Source organism: Thalassophryne amazonica, chromosome 3 (genome assembly GCF_902500255.1).
Source record: "Thalassophryne amazonica chromosome 3, fThaAma1.1, whole genome shotgun sequence".
Classification (NCBI taxonomy): Eukaryota; Metazoa; Chordata; class Actinopteri; order Batrachoidiformes; family Batrachoididae; genus Thalassophryne; species Thalassophryne amazonica.
In genome coordinates this window covers 78,505,791-78,521,624 of record NC_047105.1, presented here as the reverse complement: position 1 = coordinate 78,521,624, position 15,834 = coordinate 78,505,791, and the positions used below count along the sequence as shown (strand labels likewise).

Below are 15,834 nucleotides of genomic sequence, written 5' to 3'. Positions count from 1 at the left end.
GTCCTTAAACAGTGGAATGTCCACATAAAGTCCTCATGCCAGCCTCTTCTGAATCTTCTCTGTTCTCTCACGACGTCCTGGGTGAATTAAGCCTTAAATTAGGATGTTTTCAGGTCGAAACAGGCCGACGATGGCGCCTGGAAGCGCTGCACGACGTCCTGCTCTGTGGGAAGTCCTTACACCGACAGAAAACAACCCCATAATCTCTCATCAGCCGTTAAACTTTTCACCGAAACCAGCTTAATTTCTTCAATAGTGTCACTCGGATATTCCTCACAGGTCCAGAAAAAAATGTTGATAAAGCAACGCGCGCCGTCCGAGCAGCGTGTGAAACAAAGGAATTCAGCCGAGAGGGCGGGACCACATCTCACTCAAGGCCTGCCCACAGGGAAATGATGTCACCGACACGCGTGAAAAAACTCATGCATGCGCACGAGGGTTCAAGCATGATTGGTGTAATCGCACGTCATTCAAATCCATATAGTTAAAAAAAATAAAAGGGTCGGTTTATTATCTAATAGACCTCGTATCTTGCTAAAGTAAAAACCGCTGTCGGGTGAAGAGCGTGACAAATTTCTGTCTGGAATTTTCGTTGGACTGAGAAAAGTAAACTAAGAAGTCAGTGCACGGCATTAGCTATGAACTACATCATCAGGATTGTTTTGAACTATCTGACTGTTTTTGCAAGTTGCCTGACAACAATGTTGGACTGGTTTGGATTGCTATTTGAAATTCGTGTTGGACTGTTTGGAACCTCTTGACGTCAAAAGACCAGTGACACACACCAAAATGTAATTCCCTTTCTCTGGTTTATAAATTAATAAAACATCAAATGACAAGGACCTATTTTAGGTGTTATATAAAACAAATAATGAATGTTTTTTATCCATTCAATGGTACAAATATTTCATGAGGTGAAAGATGGAATGTTCCATTCAACAAGGCGCACTTCTAAACATTCATTATTTGTATAACAATATATACTTCTAAAATAAAACCAGCGGCCTATAGTAGATAGTATAGCATATTATGAAATAATTATAATATGCTATCACAGTAATTATAAAGTAATTACTGTGGTGTAATGCAATGTCGTATAGCATGGCACAGGGCTGTAGTATATAGTATAATACAGTATAGCATATTACAGTAGAGCAGAGCACAGCATGACACACTTTCGCATTGTACAGTAGTGCATAGTACACAACTGTATTGTGTGGTATAGTATTCCATAATACAGTACAGCATAGTATAATATGTTATAGTATCTGTAGAACAGCACAGTAAAATGTGGTACAGTAGCCTGGTAAACCAGACCCACAAATCACTTGGCAATAAATTTGCTTGTTTGAGGAATTACTCTGGCTGTGTCAGGCTAGCGGTATAGTACAGTACAGTACAGCACAGCACAGCATAGTATAGTATAGTATGAGTGAAGCGCAACACAGCCAGCGCGAAGCTCACTCATGGTGCAGGACTTCCTAAACAGGAAGTGCCAAAACTCAAGTCCACAGTAAACAGGAAATGTTCAAATGTCAAAAACTTCCTGGATTGACAGACGAGATCCATGGAATCTCGCAGGAACTCAGTGGCAAGCTCACACTCAAACAGGAAGTGCCCAGTTTATCAGTCACAGTGAAACAGGAAATGTTCAAATGTCAAACAATTCCTGGCTGGGTGGAGCTAGAGCGGAGGCCGGGGTTTCACTGGACTCCCCTGAAATCTGATTGGACACAGATGATTGACATGTCACGGCACCACACATCTGGTTGAAAGAGCTGCATTTCAAGTCACTGAGTCACATTTACTGTTAGGTTCCTCCTGTCCAGTAGTTTGTGCTGTGTACCACAAAAGTTCTAATTCACCTTAGAAGAAAAAGAAAAAATGTTTGCTTCAGATTTTGAACTGAACATGTCGTTTGAACTATGGACTTCTAATCACACCAAACTTATATTGGTGAGTAAACAACCGTATTTTATGTCAGAAATGAGGTCCAGGTTATTAAAAGCAGCTTTCTCCTTTAATTCAGGTTGCCATGTCTGTCTGTTAGCTGTTTAAGAGTGCAAACATTGTTTAAGATAACAGACAACAGCTGGTTCATGTGGCTTATTAATGCAGCAGATAACTGAAACAATCCTTCAAACGATGATACAAGCATCAAATTCAGCACAAATACAGCTGGAGCAAAATTAATGGAGCAACTTTAACTTTTGACCCCTGTTACAAACTGAAACTGACCTTTGTCACCATTCTTATCATTTATCATTGTTATCACTTATGTTTCCATCCCCTGACTTGTCTAAAGAAAACTGGCAATAAAACTGATTATTATTTACAGTTTTTTTTTCACATTTTAGAGATTTGCTTTCAGTTTGAGTTTGAGGAAGATAATTTTAGAAATTTGTTCTTTATTTTTTGTTTTTCTTGTATTTAAAATGGCATAAAAGTGTTCCAGTACTTTTGGAGGGCACAGTATCCTAAACTTATGATGAGTGCAAAATGAGTGTGGTATTATTACTGTTTTGTTTAAGAATGTTTAATTTTCACTATTGCTGCACTTTGTGTCAAATCATAGTCATATCATATATCATACTGATATGAAAATTCAGTAAGGTATATCTTCTATTATACATTCCAAATCTAAGGTGGAACTCTACTAGTGTTTACTAAGGTACTATCAGGATTTGTTGACAGGATAGGCAGGACGCAGGTACACTGCTGTGTGGCACAAAATCTTTTACTGAATTTTCAAGCTGAGGTCGGTACACGGAAAAGCAGTCCAAACAGAGCAACAGGATCAGGAGCATCAGGCTAAAGGTGTGGTCGAGGTACATAAGCAGGTAGTCACAAAAACACAAAGAGGCAATCAGAGCAAGGCAGAAATTCACAAACAAGACTGGAAAGAGGCACTAGGCACATCGATCTGGCAAAGGACAAAGGCAAACTGTGAGACTTATAAAGCACCCAGGTGATTACCTGCAAATCAGAAACAGGTGTGTGGAGAAGCTCCCACAACCGGTTTGTGGCCAGACAGAGAGAAACACCCACCACCAAGAGCCCAGAGAGAAGGCAAGAAACAACAGGACAGAGAAAACCCAAGCAGAAAGATAGAACAGAGCCAGAGCCAGAACACAAACACAACCCAAAAACCCAGGAACCTGACAGGTACACCTAAATATCTTTAAAAAAAAAGAGTAGAGCTATTCAGGTGCCTGGTCTTGAGAACCAGGGATGGTAGGTTGAAAAGCTTTTTTTTTTTATCCGATGGGAACTCTAACTACCCACCTAAGTGGCTCAAGGATGTGGACAGCATGTATATAAGTGACATTTACATGACATTTTATATGACAATATTGAAATACGATAATTTGGCCATATTGTACAGCCCTACTGTCAACTAGCTGAACACTTTGAATATTAATTTACATCTACATTAAAAAATGCTTCAAGTGGCAGGGGGTTAAAAGGGCTGTAATGAGAGGGGTCAGCTGAAAAGCAAAAAAAAAAAAAATGCTTAAAAAGGTGGGGAGTATGGGGGGCAGAGCCCCCCCAGAAGCTGAAAGGTTTTAATCATGCTCATGCTCCCAAGAACAATTTTACTGAAAAAAGTCTGAAGGACCTAAATGACATGGTCAGATGGCAAAGGCCCCCCAGAAGCTGAAAGGTTTTTGCTATGCTAATGCTCTGCTGAAGCATTTACTCAAACTAAAGTCTGAAGGACCTAAATGACATGGTGAGATGCTGATGAACTTCGCTCATTTATGTCCGTGACATAGTATAGCATAGCATAGCATAGCATAGTATAGGTTTTTTTTTTTTTTAGGGCCAAATATATTAACCAAGTGGATTGTGGGCACTAGATATACAGTAAAACTGAATGACAGATAAAAGGAGGCTATTACAACATTTGTTAATTTCCTCAAGTATTGCATTCATACTGTTTACACTTCTTTGGTATGATGTGACAAGTTTCACATGTAAAGGATCATATACATAAATGTACAGACAGCTTCCACCATATCATGCAGTGGCTGGGAAGTGCAAACGAAATATACATTTAGAAAACAAATTTACACATTTACAAAAGAAAAAACAAATTTACATCTGAAAAACAAAATTACAAAAGTAGAAACAAATTTACATTTGCAAAATAAAGTTACAAAAGTAGAAACATATTTGCATTTAGAAAACAAAATTCCAAAAGTAGAAATAAATTTACATTTGCAAAAGAAAATTGTAAAAGTGGAAACAAATTTGCATTTAGAAAACAAATTTACCAACTGATAAACACGTTTACAAAACTAAAAAGAAATTTACCTTTGGAAAAAACATGTTTTTAACTTTTGTACATTTGTTTTCTAACATGTAAATTTCATTTGCTCTTCCCAGCCACATAATATCAGTATACTGTAATTGGAGTCATTTTCACAAAGTCTGTCATTTTCTATACCACTTTATTTCGATGGGTCTCAGAGTCGATTGGCACTCTAGGTCAGTCTATGATGTCTATCCCAGTGGCGTTTTCAGAAAATGTGCATTGCTTTTCGCGAACTAAAACTTTTTATTCATGCAGAGCCCCTTGCGAACGATAAGGGGCGCTGTTGTGCTTCGTGTCCATGGAGCTGTATAAGCTCCGCCCTGCTCCCCCTCCCTGCGTGGCTCTGTGGCAGACTCGGTATAGAAGACGCCCTTAGCAACAACATACAGCAGCGTCGTACAGAAGACGGATTAAACCTCTGTGCCGCTCAGACGGCGTCTGACGGCTGTTTAACTTTGTACTCCGTCCCTGTGTTTTTAGAAAATGATGGGCGACATGAGTACAGTTAACGAGCTAGCCTGCTTTGGCTAGCCGTCCAAGAAGACGAGTGGAATAGCCTCGAGCTGCCCAGGAGGACTCCGTCTCGGGGCTTCACCGAGCTGTTTGCTAACTACAAATCCAGCTAGACACGGGAATGGTGCTCTGTGTCGATACGCTGCACCGTCAGAGAGAGGCGAGGGGCACACGGGTCAGACCGCCAAGCTGTAATTTTTGGACTCAAACTATTTTTAGGAGCGGCTGTCTGACGGACGAGTGTTTTTGTGACAGTGCGAGCTAGCTGACTAGCTAGCTGCAGGAAACGACCCCCACCTCCTGCTCAGGTTTTTCCCAGCTGCAGCCACTGCTAATGTTAGCCAGTGTGTGAGCGCAGACCGGTGAAAGAAAAGAGGGGGGAAAAGGAGAAATTACATTAACATTCAAGAAGAAAGCAAGAACCCCACGAGGAGAAAATTCGAACTGAACTGGCTCACAGGAGACCTCAGCTCTAGAGTACTTGGACTGTATTTACCAGCGAAGACTGCCAAGTTACCCATGCTGTTAGCCAAGTTGGCAGCGTGACTCGTTTTTCCACTTTTTTTAATTCCTAAAAATATATATTTTTGTCTTCGGATGCTGGCGTCACATAATAAACACAATCATGATGATAATAAGCAGGAAACCAGAGGGCCCAATAGCAACAGGTAATCCCAGGGATGTTTATTGCCTTTTGTCTTCTAAAAGTTCACTGCTAGCCAGGACATGACATTGGTTTGTTTGTACTCAAATATATCGTATTAAAACTGCGTTAATAGGTTTTTGTTTTGTTCCCTTTACCTCTTGGATCTGTCTAGATATTTTCTGCAGTCTGGCTATTTTACAAGACAACTTTTCGTTATGCTTACGACTTCATTAAATCACAAGACAGCATAATTTTGGAAGACAGTCCAGTGTCTTTGGTTTCATTCACATGATCAATAGAAGTGAGCTGAAGTAGTACTCATTCGAGTTTGTGGAGATTGTCAAAGTTGGAATAGAAAGTCTTTGTCATTATACAAAATGTACAGTGAGTTTGGAGAGTGTCTCCTTTGTAGTGCAAACAGATGTTAAAAAGTATAAAGTCCGCCAGGACAGTGCAATTGAAAATCTCTGTGCACATATAAGATGATTGTGTTGCACGGGATGAATACCTTATATTGATGGCTGGGATCATTGCATGTGAGAGTTAAGGGTAGTGATGGCTCTCGGAAAGAAATTGTGTTTCAGTCTCCCTGCTTTGATGTACCTGTAGCGCCTGCCAGAGGGCAACAGGTCAAGCCACTGGGAACAAGGAGGAACTGTCCTTGATGTTCTGAGCTCTGCTGAGGCCACTGGGTGGTGTAGATGTCCATCAGGGAGGGGAGAAGGCAGCCAACAATCCTCTGTGCTGCTTTGACTGTCCTCTGAAGCCTTGCTCTGTCTGCCTCAGTGCAGCTTCCGTACCATGCGGAAAACACAATACATCAGCAGGCTCTCAATGGATATGTGGTAGAAGGCCAACAGCAGCTTCCTGTCCAGGTCCTCCTTCCTGAGGACTCTCAGAAAGTGTAAGACGCTGCTGGGCCTTCTTTATGACAGCTGAGATGTCTGTCCAGGAGAGGTCAACAGATGTGAACTCCCAGGGACTTAAAAGTGTGGACCCTCTACACACATTTGCTGTTGATGTGAATGTGTGGGTGGGGTGGGGTGGGGGGGTTGTCAGATCTGTTCCTTCTGAAGTCCATGCAAAGTTGTTGCATCAACTGAGATTACCCTATATAAAAAATAGATCTTGAACCACACACACTGCATTTTTTCCCCAATTAAAATTGCTTAGTGTAGTTATTAATGTTTTAATATATTGTTGGTGATGTATTTCTATAGGAGCCGTTTACTGTGCACAACATCTGTTGTAAACAAACTGATTGGAGCTGGCTAAAGCTGGTCTCCTGTAGGAATGCACCGATCCATAATTTTTCACTTCTGATCCGATCCTGATGCCTGAATTTGGATATCTGCCGATACCGATATTTTTCCGATCCAATACCAGTGCTCTGTTTGCTTTAATATTATTATTATTATTATTATTGTTGATTTTATGAGGATTTTCTTAAAAAGGAGATCTGAGAGTTCAGCTACAATTTGCCAGAAGGTGCATCTAAGATGAAAGCCTAGATTTGATGTTTTGGTGAAAGAATTAAGTACTTTTTTTATAGACTTTTATAGCCTTATTTTTATTGACTTAAAGAGAAAAGACAGCTCTCTCTGTCTCTCTCCTGAATTTTCAATTTCATTGGAGTTTCATTGATATGGGATACATATGTTTACATTGTCAAAGCAAAATGAAAAATTAAGTCCTCTGTCTCTATCTTTGCCTGTCTGTGTCTTGCTCTCTCTCCCTCTTTCTCTCTCTCATTTGCTCTCTCTCTCCCCCTCGGTCTCTCTTTTTCTTTCTCTCTCACTGTTTTTCTCCCTTTCAGTGGACTGAATCTCTGTTCGCTGTCCTCCTCGGCTGCATGCTGAGCTGACTTTTCACAGCCTCAAGACAGTGAAGCAGCTAACTTTTTAGCACACATTTTCAGCAACAATTCAGTTAATTTTTCAGAAAATCCGTGCTCGACGAACAGACAATTTGAACCCAACAGCTGGGCACAAATTTGCCGCTACCTGCAGCTAGAACACTGCGGAAGAGAGCTCTCAAACAGTCTGGTTTAAAAAAACCTCCCGCTTGGCAGTAGACAAGCAGAGAGCAAACAGCAGTTGAGAGGATTCACAGTGGCTTTTCTCCGATATCGGAAAATGTCGCGGGTTGGATCGGTATTTTCCAATACGTCAATTACGTCGGTATCGGAATCTGAAACCAATTCGGGATCGAATCGGTCCCATCCCTAGTTTCCCGTTGATGATTTCTGGCCCAAGATTGATGTTCTGATTCCAGAAATGATGAAATTGGTCCAGATTGCCCACAACAGCAGTCTAAAGTTGTTCTGATTACAAGTAATATTAAATGCAGCACAATGACATGGGAGTTGCTAGGCATGCTCATAAGAATACTGTGTGCAGTTTGTGCTCTGTCTTTGGTAATAACAAGACATCACTGGGTGATTCTTTAACTACGGGCACTATTGGCCTTGTAAATGTAATTTCCACCACACCATTGCCTTACAATATAAAGCGCCTTGGGGCAACTGTTTGTTGTGATTTGGCGCTGTATACATGTGCTCTGATGTCACTGTTTATCTCCATAGAAACTACCCAAACAATCTTTCATACAAACTATTTAGGGACATTACAGTGTTGTGGAAATTACGGCAATAGTGTGGGACAACTACATTTTGTTTAAAAAGAATCACAACAGTTGTATGACATTGAATACCCCAATTATGTTTTGATTATTTTACTGATATTTTATTCAGAGATATTTTAAAACATTAGAAAAAACGTTTCTTTACCATTCATTTTTATCATTGAAGATCAAAAGTCTGGGTGTGGGACAAGCACAAAACGGCAATATTTGCATATAATGATGCTGAAAAAAGGTGAAAAAGTCATCATAGACTACTAGAACAAATTTCTTAACATACTTTCATTGTAAAGATAACTATAAAAGTGTGAAATTTCCCCTTTTTTCTGTTTTTCATACAATATGATCAAAGGACGTAATAAGTGCCCGTAGTCGAAGAATCACCCCACTACGAAACTGCGATGAATCTGTTAACTTCTGAAAACTTTTGCGAAAGACTGCTGCATGCTTTTCATGGGATTATGGATGGGTATTATATTTTCAAAAAAGATTTAAAGTGGTTAGTGAACAGTTGAGTCCTTGGATATCTTGCTCTGCACACAAGCTGTCCTCTCTGCTGCCCAGTATGGCCATCAAGAAATCAGCAATCACACGCTTCACAAATAACAGTCTGCATTGTTTTTTAAATTTGGACATTTGTAACCTGTCATCAAAGTGACTACACAACAAAATCCACTTTCAAGCAGAAATGATTTATTTCAAGATGGACTAAGGAATTAAAATCCAAAGCAGCCTGTAAAATTAATATGTTACAAATAAAGAATATTTGAATGCAGTGGTATACAAATAATGAATGTTTGAGTTCAATGGTATGAATACGAGGGCTGTCCGTAAAGTATAGGTCCTTTTTATTTTTTTCAAAAACTATATGGATTTCATTCATATGTTTTTACGTCAGACATGCTTGAACCCTCGTGCGCATGCGTGAGTTTTTCCATGCCTGTCGGTGACGTCATTCGCCTGTGAGCACTCCTTGTGGGAGGAGTCGTCCAGCCCCTCGTCGGAATTCCTTTGTCTGAGAAGTTGCTGAGAGACTGGCGCTTTGTTTGATCAAAATTTTTTCTAAACCTGTGAGACACATCGAAGTGGACATGGTTCGAAAAATTAAGCTGGTTTTCAGTGAAAATGATCCAGGACGTCGTGAGAGAACAGAGACGTTTCAGAAGAAGTCGGTTTCAGCATTTTATCCGGATATTCCACTGTTAAAGGAGATTTTTTTAATGAAAGACGTGCGGACGGGTCCGCGCGTCGGGACGCAGCCGACGCGGCGCGGCGGCACAGGAAAAACACCTCCGTGTTGATAACCATTTGTTAAAATCCAGTTGGCTTTTGATGGCTTTCAGTGGAGTGAGTATATGAGAAATTGTTTATCAGCTGGAGATGTTCCAACTTGTCCTCAAGGCTTCCAACAGAGATGTTTTTCCTGTGACGGAGCGTCGCGGCGGCTGCGAGCCGACGCTGTAATCCGCCCGCACGTCTTTCATTAAAAAAATCTCCTTTAACAGTGGAATATCCGGATAAAATGCTGAAACCGACTTCTTCTGAAACTTCTCTGTTCTCTCACGACGTCCTGGATCAACAGAGCCTGAAATGTGGAGGTTTTAAGCTTGAAACAGGCTGATGACGCTGCCTGAGAGCGCTGCGCGACGTCTCGCACCGTGAAAAGTCCTTAAAGCGACAGAATCACCTCAAAATCTCTCATCAGCTGTTAAAATTTTCACTGAAGACCAGCTTAATTTTTCGAACCATGTCCACTTCGATGTGTCTCACAGGTTTAGAAAAAATTTTGATCAAACAAAGCGCCAGTCTCTCAGCAACTTCTCAGACAAAGGAATTCCGACGAGGGGCTGGACGACTCCTCCCACAAGGAGTGCTCACAGGCGAATGACGTCAACGACAGGCGTGGAAAAACTCACGCATACGCACGAGGGTTCAAGCATGTCTGACGTAAAAACATGAATGAAATCCATATAGTTTTTGAAAAAAATAAAAAGGACCTATACTTTACGGACAGCCCTCGTATTTCACCAAAGTAGTCAATCCATTAAAAGAATATAAAACATTCATTATTTGTTTTATATAACAGCTAAAATAGATCCTTGTCATTTGATATTTTATTAATTTATAAAGAACAGAAAAGGGACTTACATTTTGGTGTTCCACTGTTGATGCATCCAGACAGCTTACAGCAGAATGAATTTTTTTTGTATGTGTTACAAGAATTAGCAGCGCCAGTTAGCTCAATCACATCGTCATCTCGGTAGAGTCGTTGTCCCCCATGCGTGCACACACAACCGGGTTGGTGCTTGTGTGCGCGTGTACTCCCAAAAAAAAAGGCTGTGTACATCCTCAGTACAACGAAAAAAAAATCATGTCAGAAATTAGTCCAGCTTTTCATTCTAACTTCCTGCTAACCGACTCCAGACTGCGCAGTGTGTGTGCGTATGCGTGCGTGCGTTTGCAGTGGTACCAAACGTATGGAACCAAACTGCACTCTAAATGCAATGCAACGCAAATGGGATGAATAATCCATGTCATGTGACATACAAAGCACCAGTTAAATGACAAGGATACACTCAGCCGTTATACATTCTATCTTTCAACAACACGTTCTTTCCTTTGCACGAATGATGGGGAAAAAAGTATTTGGTATATACGACACCTAGGCAGCACGGTGGCTTAAGCCTGATTAATGCTTGTCTGCCTATGTAGCAGCATGAAGAGGGTACACTCTCTGAGCTACTTGCTGTAGCCTGACGTGCACATCCCCAAAATTGAAACAACACACCGAAACAATGGAGAGTGTAAAGCCGCGTTCACACCAGGCGCTACGTGACACCACGGACGGGCCACCATCACCCGGTGTGTCGCACTGCTTTCGCTGCGAAAATTTGCCGCAGTGCATCATCAAATAGGAGGAGCTTCCATTCCGCTTGCCGGCTCTGGTTGTCAGTCAAGTTAACATGGTGGACCTTGATCACATGGTGAGTTGCTGTGCTCTTAATTGTTGTGGAAAGCTGACAAACGTCACCAGCAGCGCTGTCCCTGGGTTCACAACATCCTCATGAGGCGTTCCCAATTCGGGGAGTATCATTATTTGCTGCAGGAGCTGCGTCTGGATGACGGCCGCTTTCAGCGGTCCTTCTGCCTCTGCAAGACCCAGTTTGAGGACCTCCTGTCCTGTTCATGTGCGCACGTGAACAATTAAAAAAAATAATATAAAAGTTCACGGATGATTAGCTCGCGCACGCATGTGAGGGGAAAAAAAACTGTCCACTGCCGCTGCTGCGGGGCTGCTGCTCGCTCTTCCCCCAAAAACTCTGTCATAATTGTGAAATAAAGGACAAAAGGGACATAAGTCCTGCTCACAGGCTGGCTACTAGAGACAGGACATGTTCACATCCAACTTAGTCAAACTCCAGACATCTCCACGTCACTACATATTCAGTCCCTGATTGGTCATCGCAGCGCGACAAGACGAAAAATTTCAGATTTTTCAACTTGGGGAGGAGGGCAACGCGACACGATATCACGCCACAAACACGCCAATCACTCAAAATCGCTTCATTCGCATCACTTCATTTGCGTCCGTTGCGTGGCTTGGCGCCACAACGCGTCCTTCCATAGGGATTACATGGCATCCTGTTGCTCGCATTGCGCCCAGTGTGAACACGGCTTAAGGGCTGTGATTAGTCACTTTTCTGATTTCACTCCTTCCTCTCCCATCAGATTTAAAAGTTTTTGCAGTGCACACGCAATTACATTTTGATCATTGATCAAATAGAGGAACGTTTGGCAGAAAAGTCCACAAATATGACAACTTTACAACATGGAGTTCAAAAACTGCAAAGAAAACAGAATTCATGGAGGGTTGCATGTAATGTTGGTTTGGATATTGATGAGTGTAGAAACACATGGAGGTTGTTCAGGGGAAAATTTGTCCAGAAAAATCAAATATAGCGCCAAAATCACAACAACAGTTGCCCCAAGGCGCTTCATATTGCAAGGCAAAGCCATACAATAATTACAGAAAAACCCCAACTGTCAAAACGACCCCCTGTGAGCAAGCACTTGGCGACAGTGGGAAGGAAAAACTCCCTTTTAACAGGAAGAAACCTCCAGCAGAACCAGGCTCAGGGAGGGTCAGTCTTCTGCTGGGACTGGTTGGGGCTGAGGGAGAGAACCAGGAAAAAGACATGTTGTGGAGGGGAGCAGAGATCAATCACTAATGATTAAATGCAGAGTGGTGCATACAGAGCAAAAAGAGAAAGAAACACTCAGTGCATCATGGGAACCCCCCAGCAGTCTAGGTCTATAGCAGCATAACTAAGGGATGGTTCAGGGTCACCTGATCCAGCCCTAACTATAAGCTTTAGCAAAAAGGAAAGTTTTAAGCCTAATCTTAAAAGTAGAGAGGGTGTCTGTCTCCCTGATCTGAATTGGGAGCTGGTTCCACAGGAGAGGAGCCTGAAAGCTGAAGGCTCTGCCTCCCATTCTATTCTTAAAAACCCTAGGAACTACAAGTAAGCCTGCAGTCTGAGAGCGAAGCGCTCTATTGGGGTGATATGGTACTAAGAGGTCCCTAAGATAAGATGGGACCTGATTATTCAAAACCTTATAAGTAAGAAGAAGAATTTTAAATTCTATTCTAGAATTAACAGGAAGCCAATGAAGAGAGGCCAATATGGGTGAGATATGCTCTCTCCTTCTAGTCCCCGTCAGTACTCTAGCTGCAGCATTTTGAATTAACTGAAGGCTTTTCAGGGAACTTTTAGGACAACCTGATAATAATGAATTACAATAGTCCAGCCTAGAGGAAATAAATGCATGAATTAGTTTTTCAGCATCACTCTGAGACAAGACCTTTCTAATTTTAGAGATATTGCGCAAATGCAAAAAAGCAGTCCTACATATTTGTTTAATATGCGCTTTGAATGACATATCCTGATCAAAATGACTCCAAGATTTCTCACAGTATTACTAGAGGTCAGGGTAATGCCATCCAGAGTAAGGATCTGGTTAGACACCATGTTTCTAAGATTTGTGGGGCCAAGTACAATAACTTCAGTTTTATCTGAGTTTAAAAGCAGGAAATTAGAGGTCATCCACGTCTTTATGTCTGTAAGACAGTCCTGCAGTTTAGCTAATTGGTGTGTGTCCTCTGGCTTCATGGATAGAAAAAGCTGAGTATCATCTGCGTAACAATGAAAATTTAAGCAATGCTGTCTAATAATACTGCCTAAGGGAAGCATGTATAAAGTGAATAAAATTGGTCCTAGCACAGAACCTTGTGGAACTCCATAATTAACCTTAGTAATTAACCCCATTTACATGAACAAATTGTATTCTATTAGATAAATATGATTCAAACCACCGCAGCGCAGTGCCTTTAATACCTATGGCATGCTCTAATCTCTGTAATAACATTTTATGGTCAACAGTATCAAAAGCAGCACTGAGGTCTAACAGAACAAGCACAGAGATGAGTCCACTGTCTGAGGCCATAAGAAGATCATTTGTAAACTTCATTAATGCTGTTTCTGTACTATGATGAATTCTAAACCCTGACTGAAACTCTTCAAATAGACCATTCCTCTGCAGATGATCAGTTAGCTGTTTTACAACTACCCTTTCAGGAATTTTTGAGACAAAAGGAAGGTTGGAGATTGGCCTATAATTAGCTAAGATAGCTGGGTCAAGTGATGGCTTTTTAAGTAATGGTTTAATTACTGCCACCTTAAAAGCCTGTGGTACATAGCCAACTAATAAAGACAGATTGATCATATTTAAGATCGAAGCATTAAATAATGGTAGGGCTTCCTTGAGCAGCCTGGTAGGAATGGGGTCTAATAGACATGTTGATGGTTTGGAGGAAGTAACTAATGAAAATAACTGACAGAACAATCGGAGAGAAAGAGTCTAACCAAATACCGGCATCACTGAAAGCAGCCAAAGAGAACGATATGTCTTTGGGATGGTTATGAGTAATTTTTTCCTCTAATAGTTAAAATTTTATTAGCAAAGAAAGTCATGAAGTCATTACTAGTTAAAGTTAAAGGAATACTCTGCTCAATAGAGCTCTGACTCTTTGTCAGCCTGGCTACAGTGCTGAAAAGAAACCTGGGGTTGTTCTTATTTTCTTCAATTAGTGATGAGTAGTAAGATGTCCACAAAAAAGAAAAATGACCAGGAACAGTGGGGGTACAGGTGGAAAGAAAGTCCCTGCCTTGTTCCTCACGTTATGCTCCCTATTATTCTGGTGGTAAATTGCATTATGATACCTACCAACGTGACAGAATTTCGAAAGGATCATGCCCACATCTACGCCATTGCTTGACCATGGAGTTGTAGAAGCATTCATACATCAGGCTTTATTAGTTAGCACTGCTGCTTCACAGCAAGAAGGTGCTGTAATCACTTTCTGTATGGAGTTTGTATGTTCTCCCTGTGTTTATGTGGGTTCCCTCTAGCTGCTTCAGCTTCTTCCGAAAACATGCAGGATAGGTCAATTGGGGACTCAATATTGACCATAGGTGTGAATGTGTTTGTATGTTTGTACAGTGGACCAGTGACCTGTCCATGTTGTACCCCGCCTCTCGTCCAGTGACTGCTGGGATAGGCCCTGGTCTGCTTGTGAACCTTAACTGGAATAAGCAGGCATAGAAAGTGAATTAATGGATATGACACCCAGTGATGGGCACAGTTCAGCTAATCCAATAGCAGATAATTATTGAAGCTAATGTTTTTGCTGTTGGATTAGCTTTTCAGATTTTTAAAACCATCATCGGACCAATTTTCTTCCGATAAATTTAGTTCTGATAACCTTCAGTCCAATAACATTTTCTTTGCTGGTAAAGTTTAATGGTCAAAAACATTTGTAAACCCTAAAATCAAACATTTTAATCCGTTTGTTGTGTGTTTGTAGCCACTGAGCAGACTGGCTGCCTGTCGCTTGCTAATGACGTTATCATTAAGCGCAAAACGTGATTGGCCGGTTGATGCAGGGAGCATTGTGTTATGTAGTTCACGTTCACTTTGGACGTTACAGTGACTTCTCCACTCCACACAAAAACAAAACAGACTAATTTTAACATTATTTTATTTTATTTTTTTGTGGCTGTAATTTAATCCCCAAGACTCCGTGGGGGAGAGGAGCTCTCGTGGTGCAGCTCTGTGTACAGAGGGAGGGACTTTTCTTCACATTTAGACACTGTTTTGGATTTTACAAAAAGGGACGCTTTATGTGGACTATTTATTCAGATGAATCCCGCTGAAACTAACAGGTAAGAATTTATATTTATTACGTGTATTTTACTCTGCCAATCAATGCATTAATGGATGTCTTTCAGTTGTTTAAGCCGCAGTGTTCAAAGCATGTGAAAAAAGCAGCAGCTTTTAGCTTGTAAAAGATGGTGTATCTAATGGCCCAGTCACACGACGATTCCTGAATGAAGGGAAAAAAGTAAAAAAAAAAAAAAAAAAATCACAATTCGTTGGGAAAAGCTTTATCACTGAATAGCTTGCGAAGCAAGAGCGCAAAAGGGAGAAACTAAACAAAACCGAAACTAACAAATCTCGATGCTTTAAACGAAACTCACCTGGAGCCACTGCTCGAGCAGTGTGTATCTGCATCTCTGAGTTCCAGGACTCTGCGCTGGGACAGAGCTCACAGGGCCTGAGTCCTGGAGAAACTGCAAACAGAAGCTGTGGAGATCTG

At 41.2% G+C, this 15,834-nt stretch overlaps 1 protein-coding gene across 1 annotated transcript in view; it reads left to right on the top strand.

The window, feature by feature from the left end:
• Positions 1–4,669: 4,669 nt before the first annotated feature.
• dyrk3 (dual specificity tyrosine phosphorylation regulated kinase 3) overlaps positions 4,670–15,834 on the top strand; it is a 41,428-nt gene continuing 30,263 nt past the window's right edge. The window contains exon 1 of the mRNA XM_034166914.1: positions 4,670–5,499. Coding sequence (XP_034022805.1) covers positions 5,457–5,499 — 43 coding nt within the window. The 5' untranslated portion in view covers positions 4,670–5,456. The remainder of the gene's footprint in view (positions 5,500–15,834) is intronic.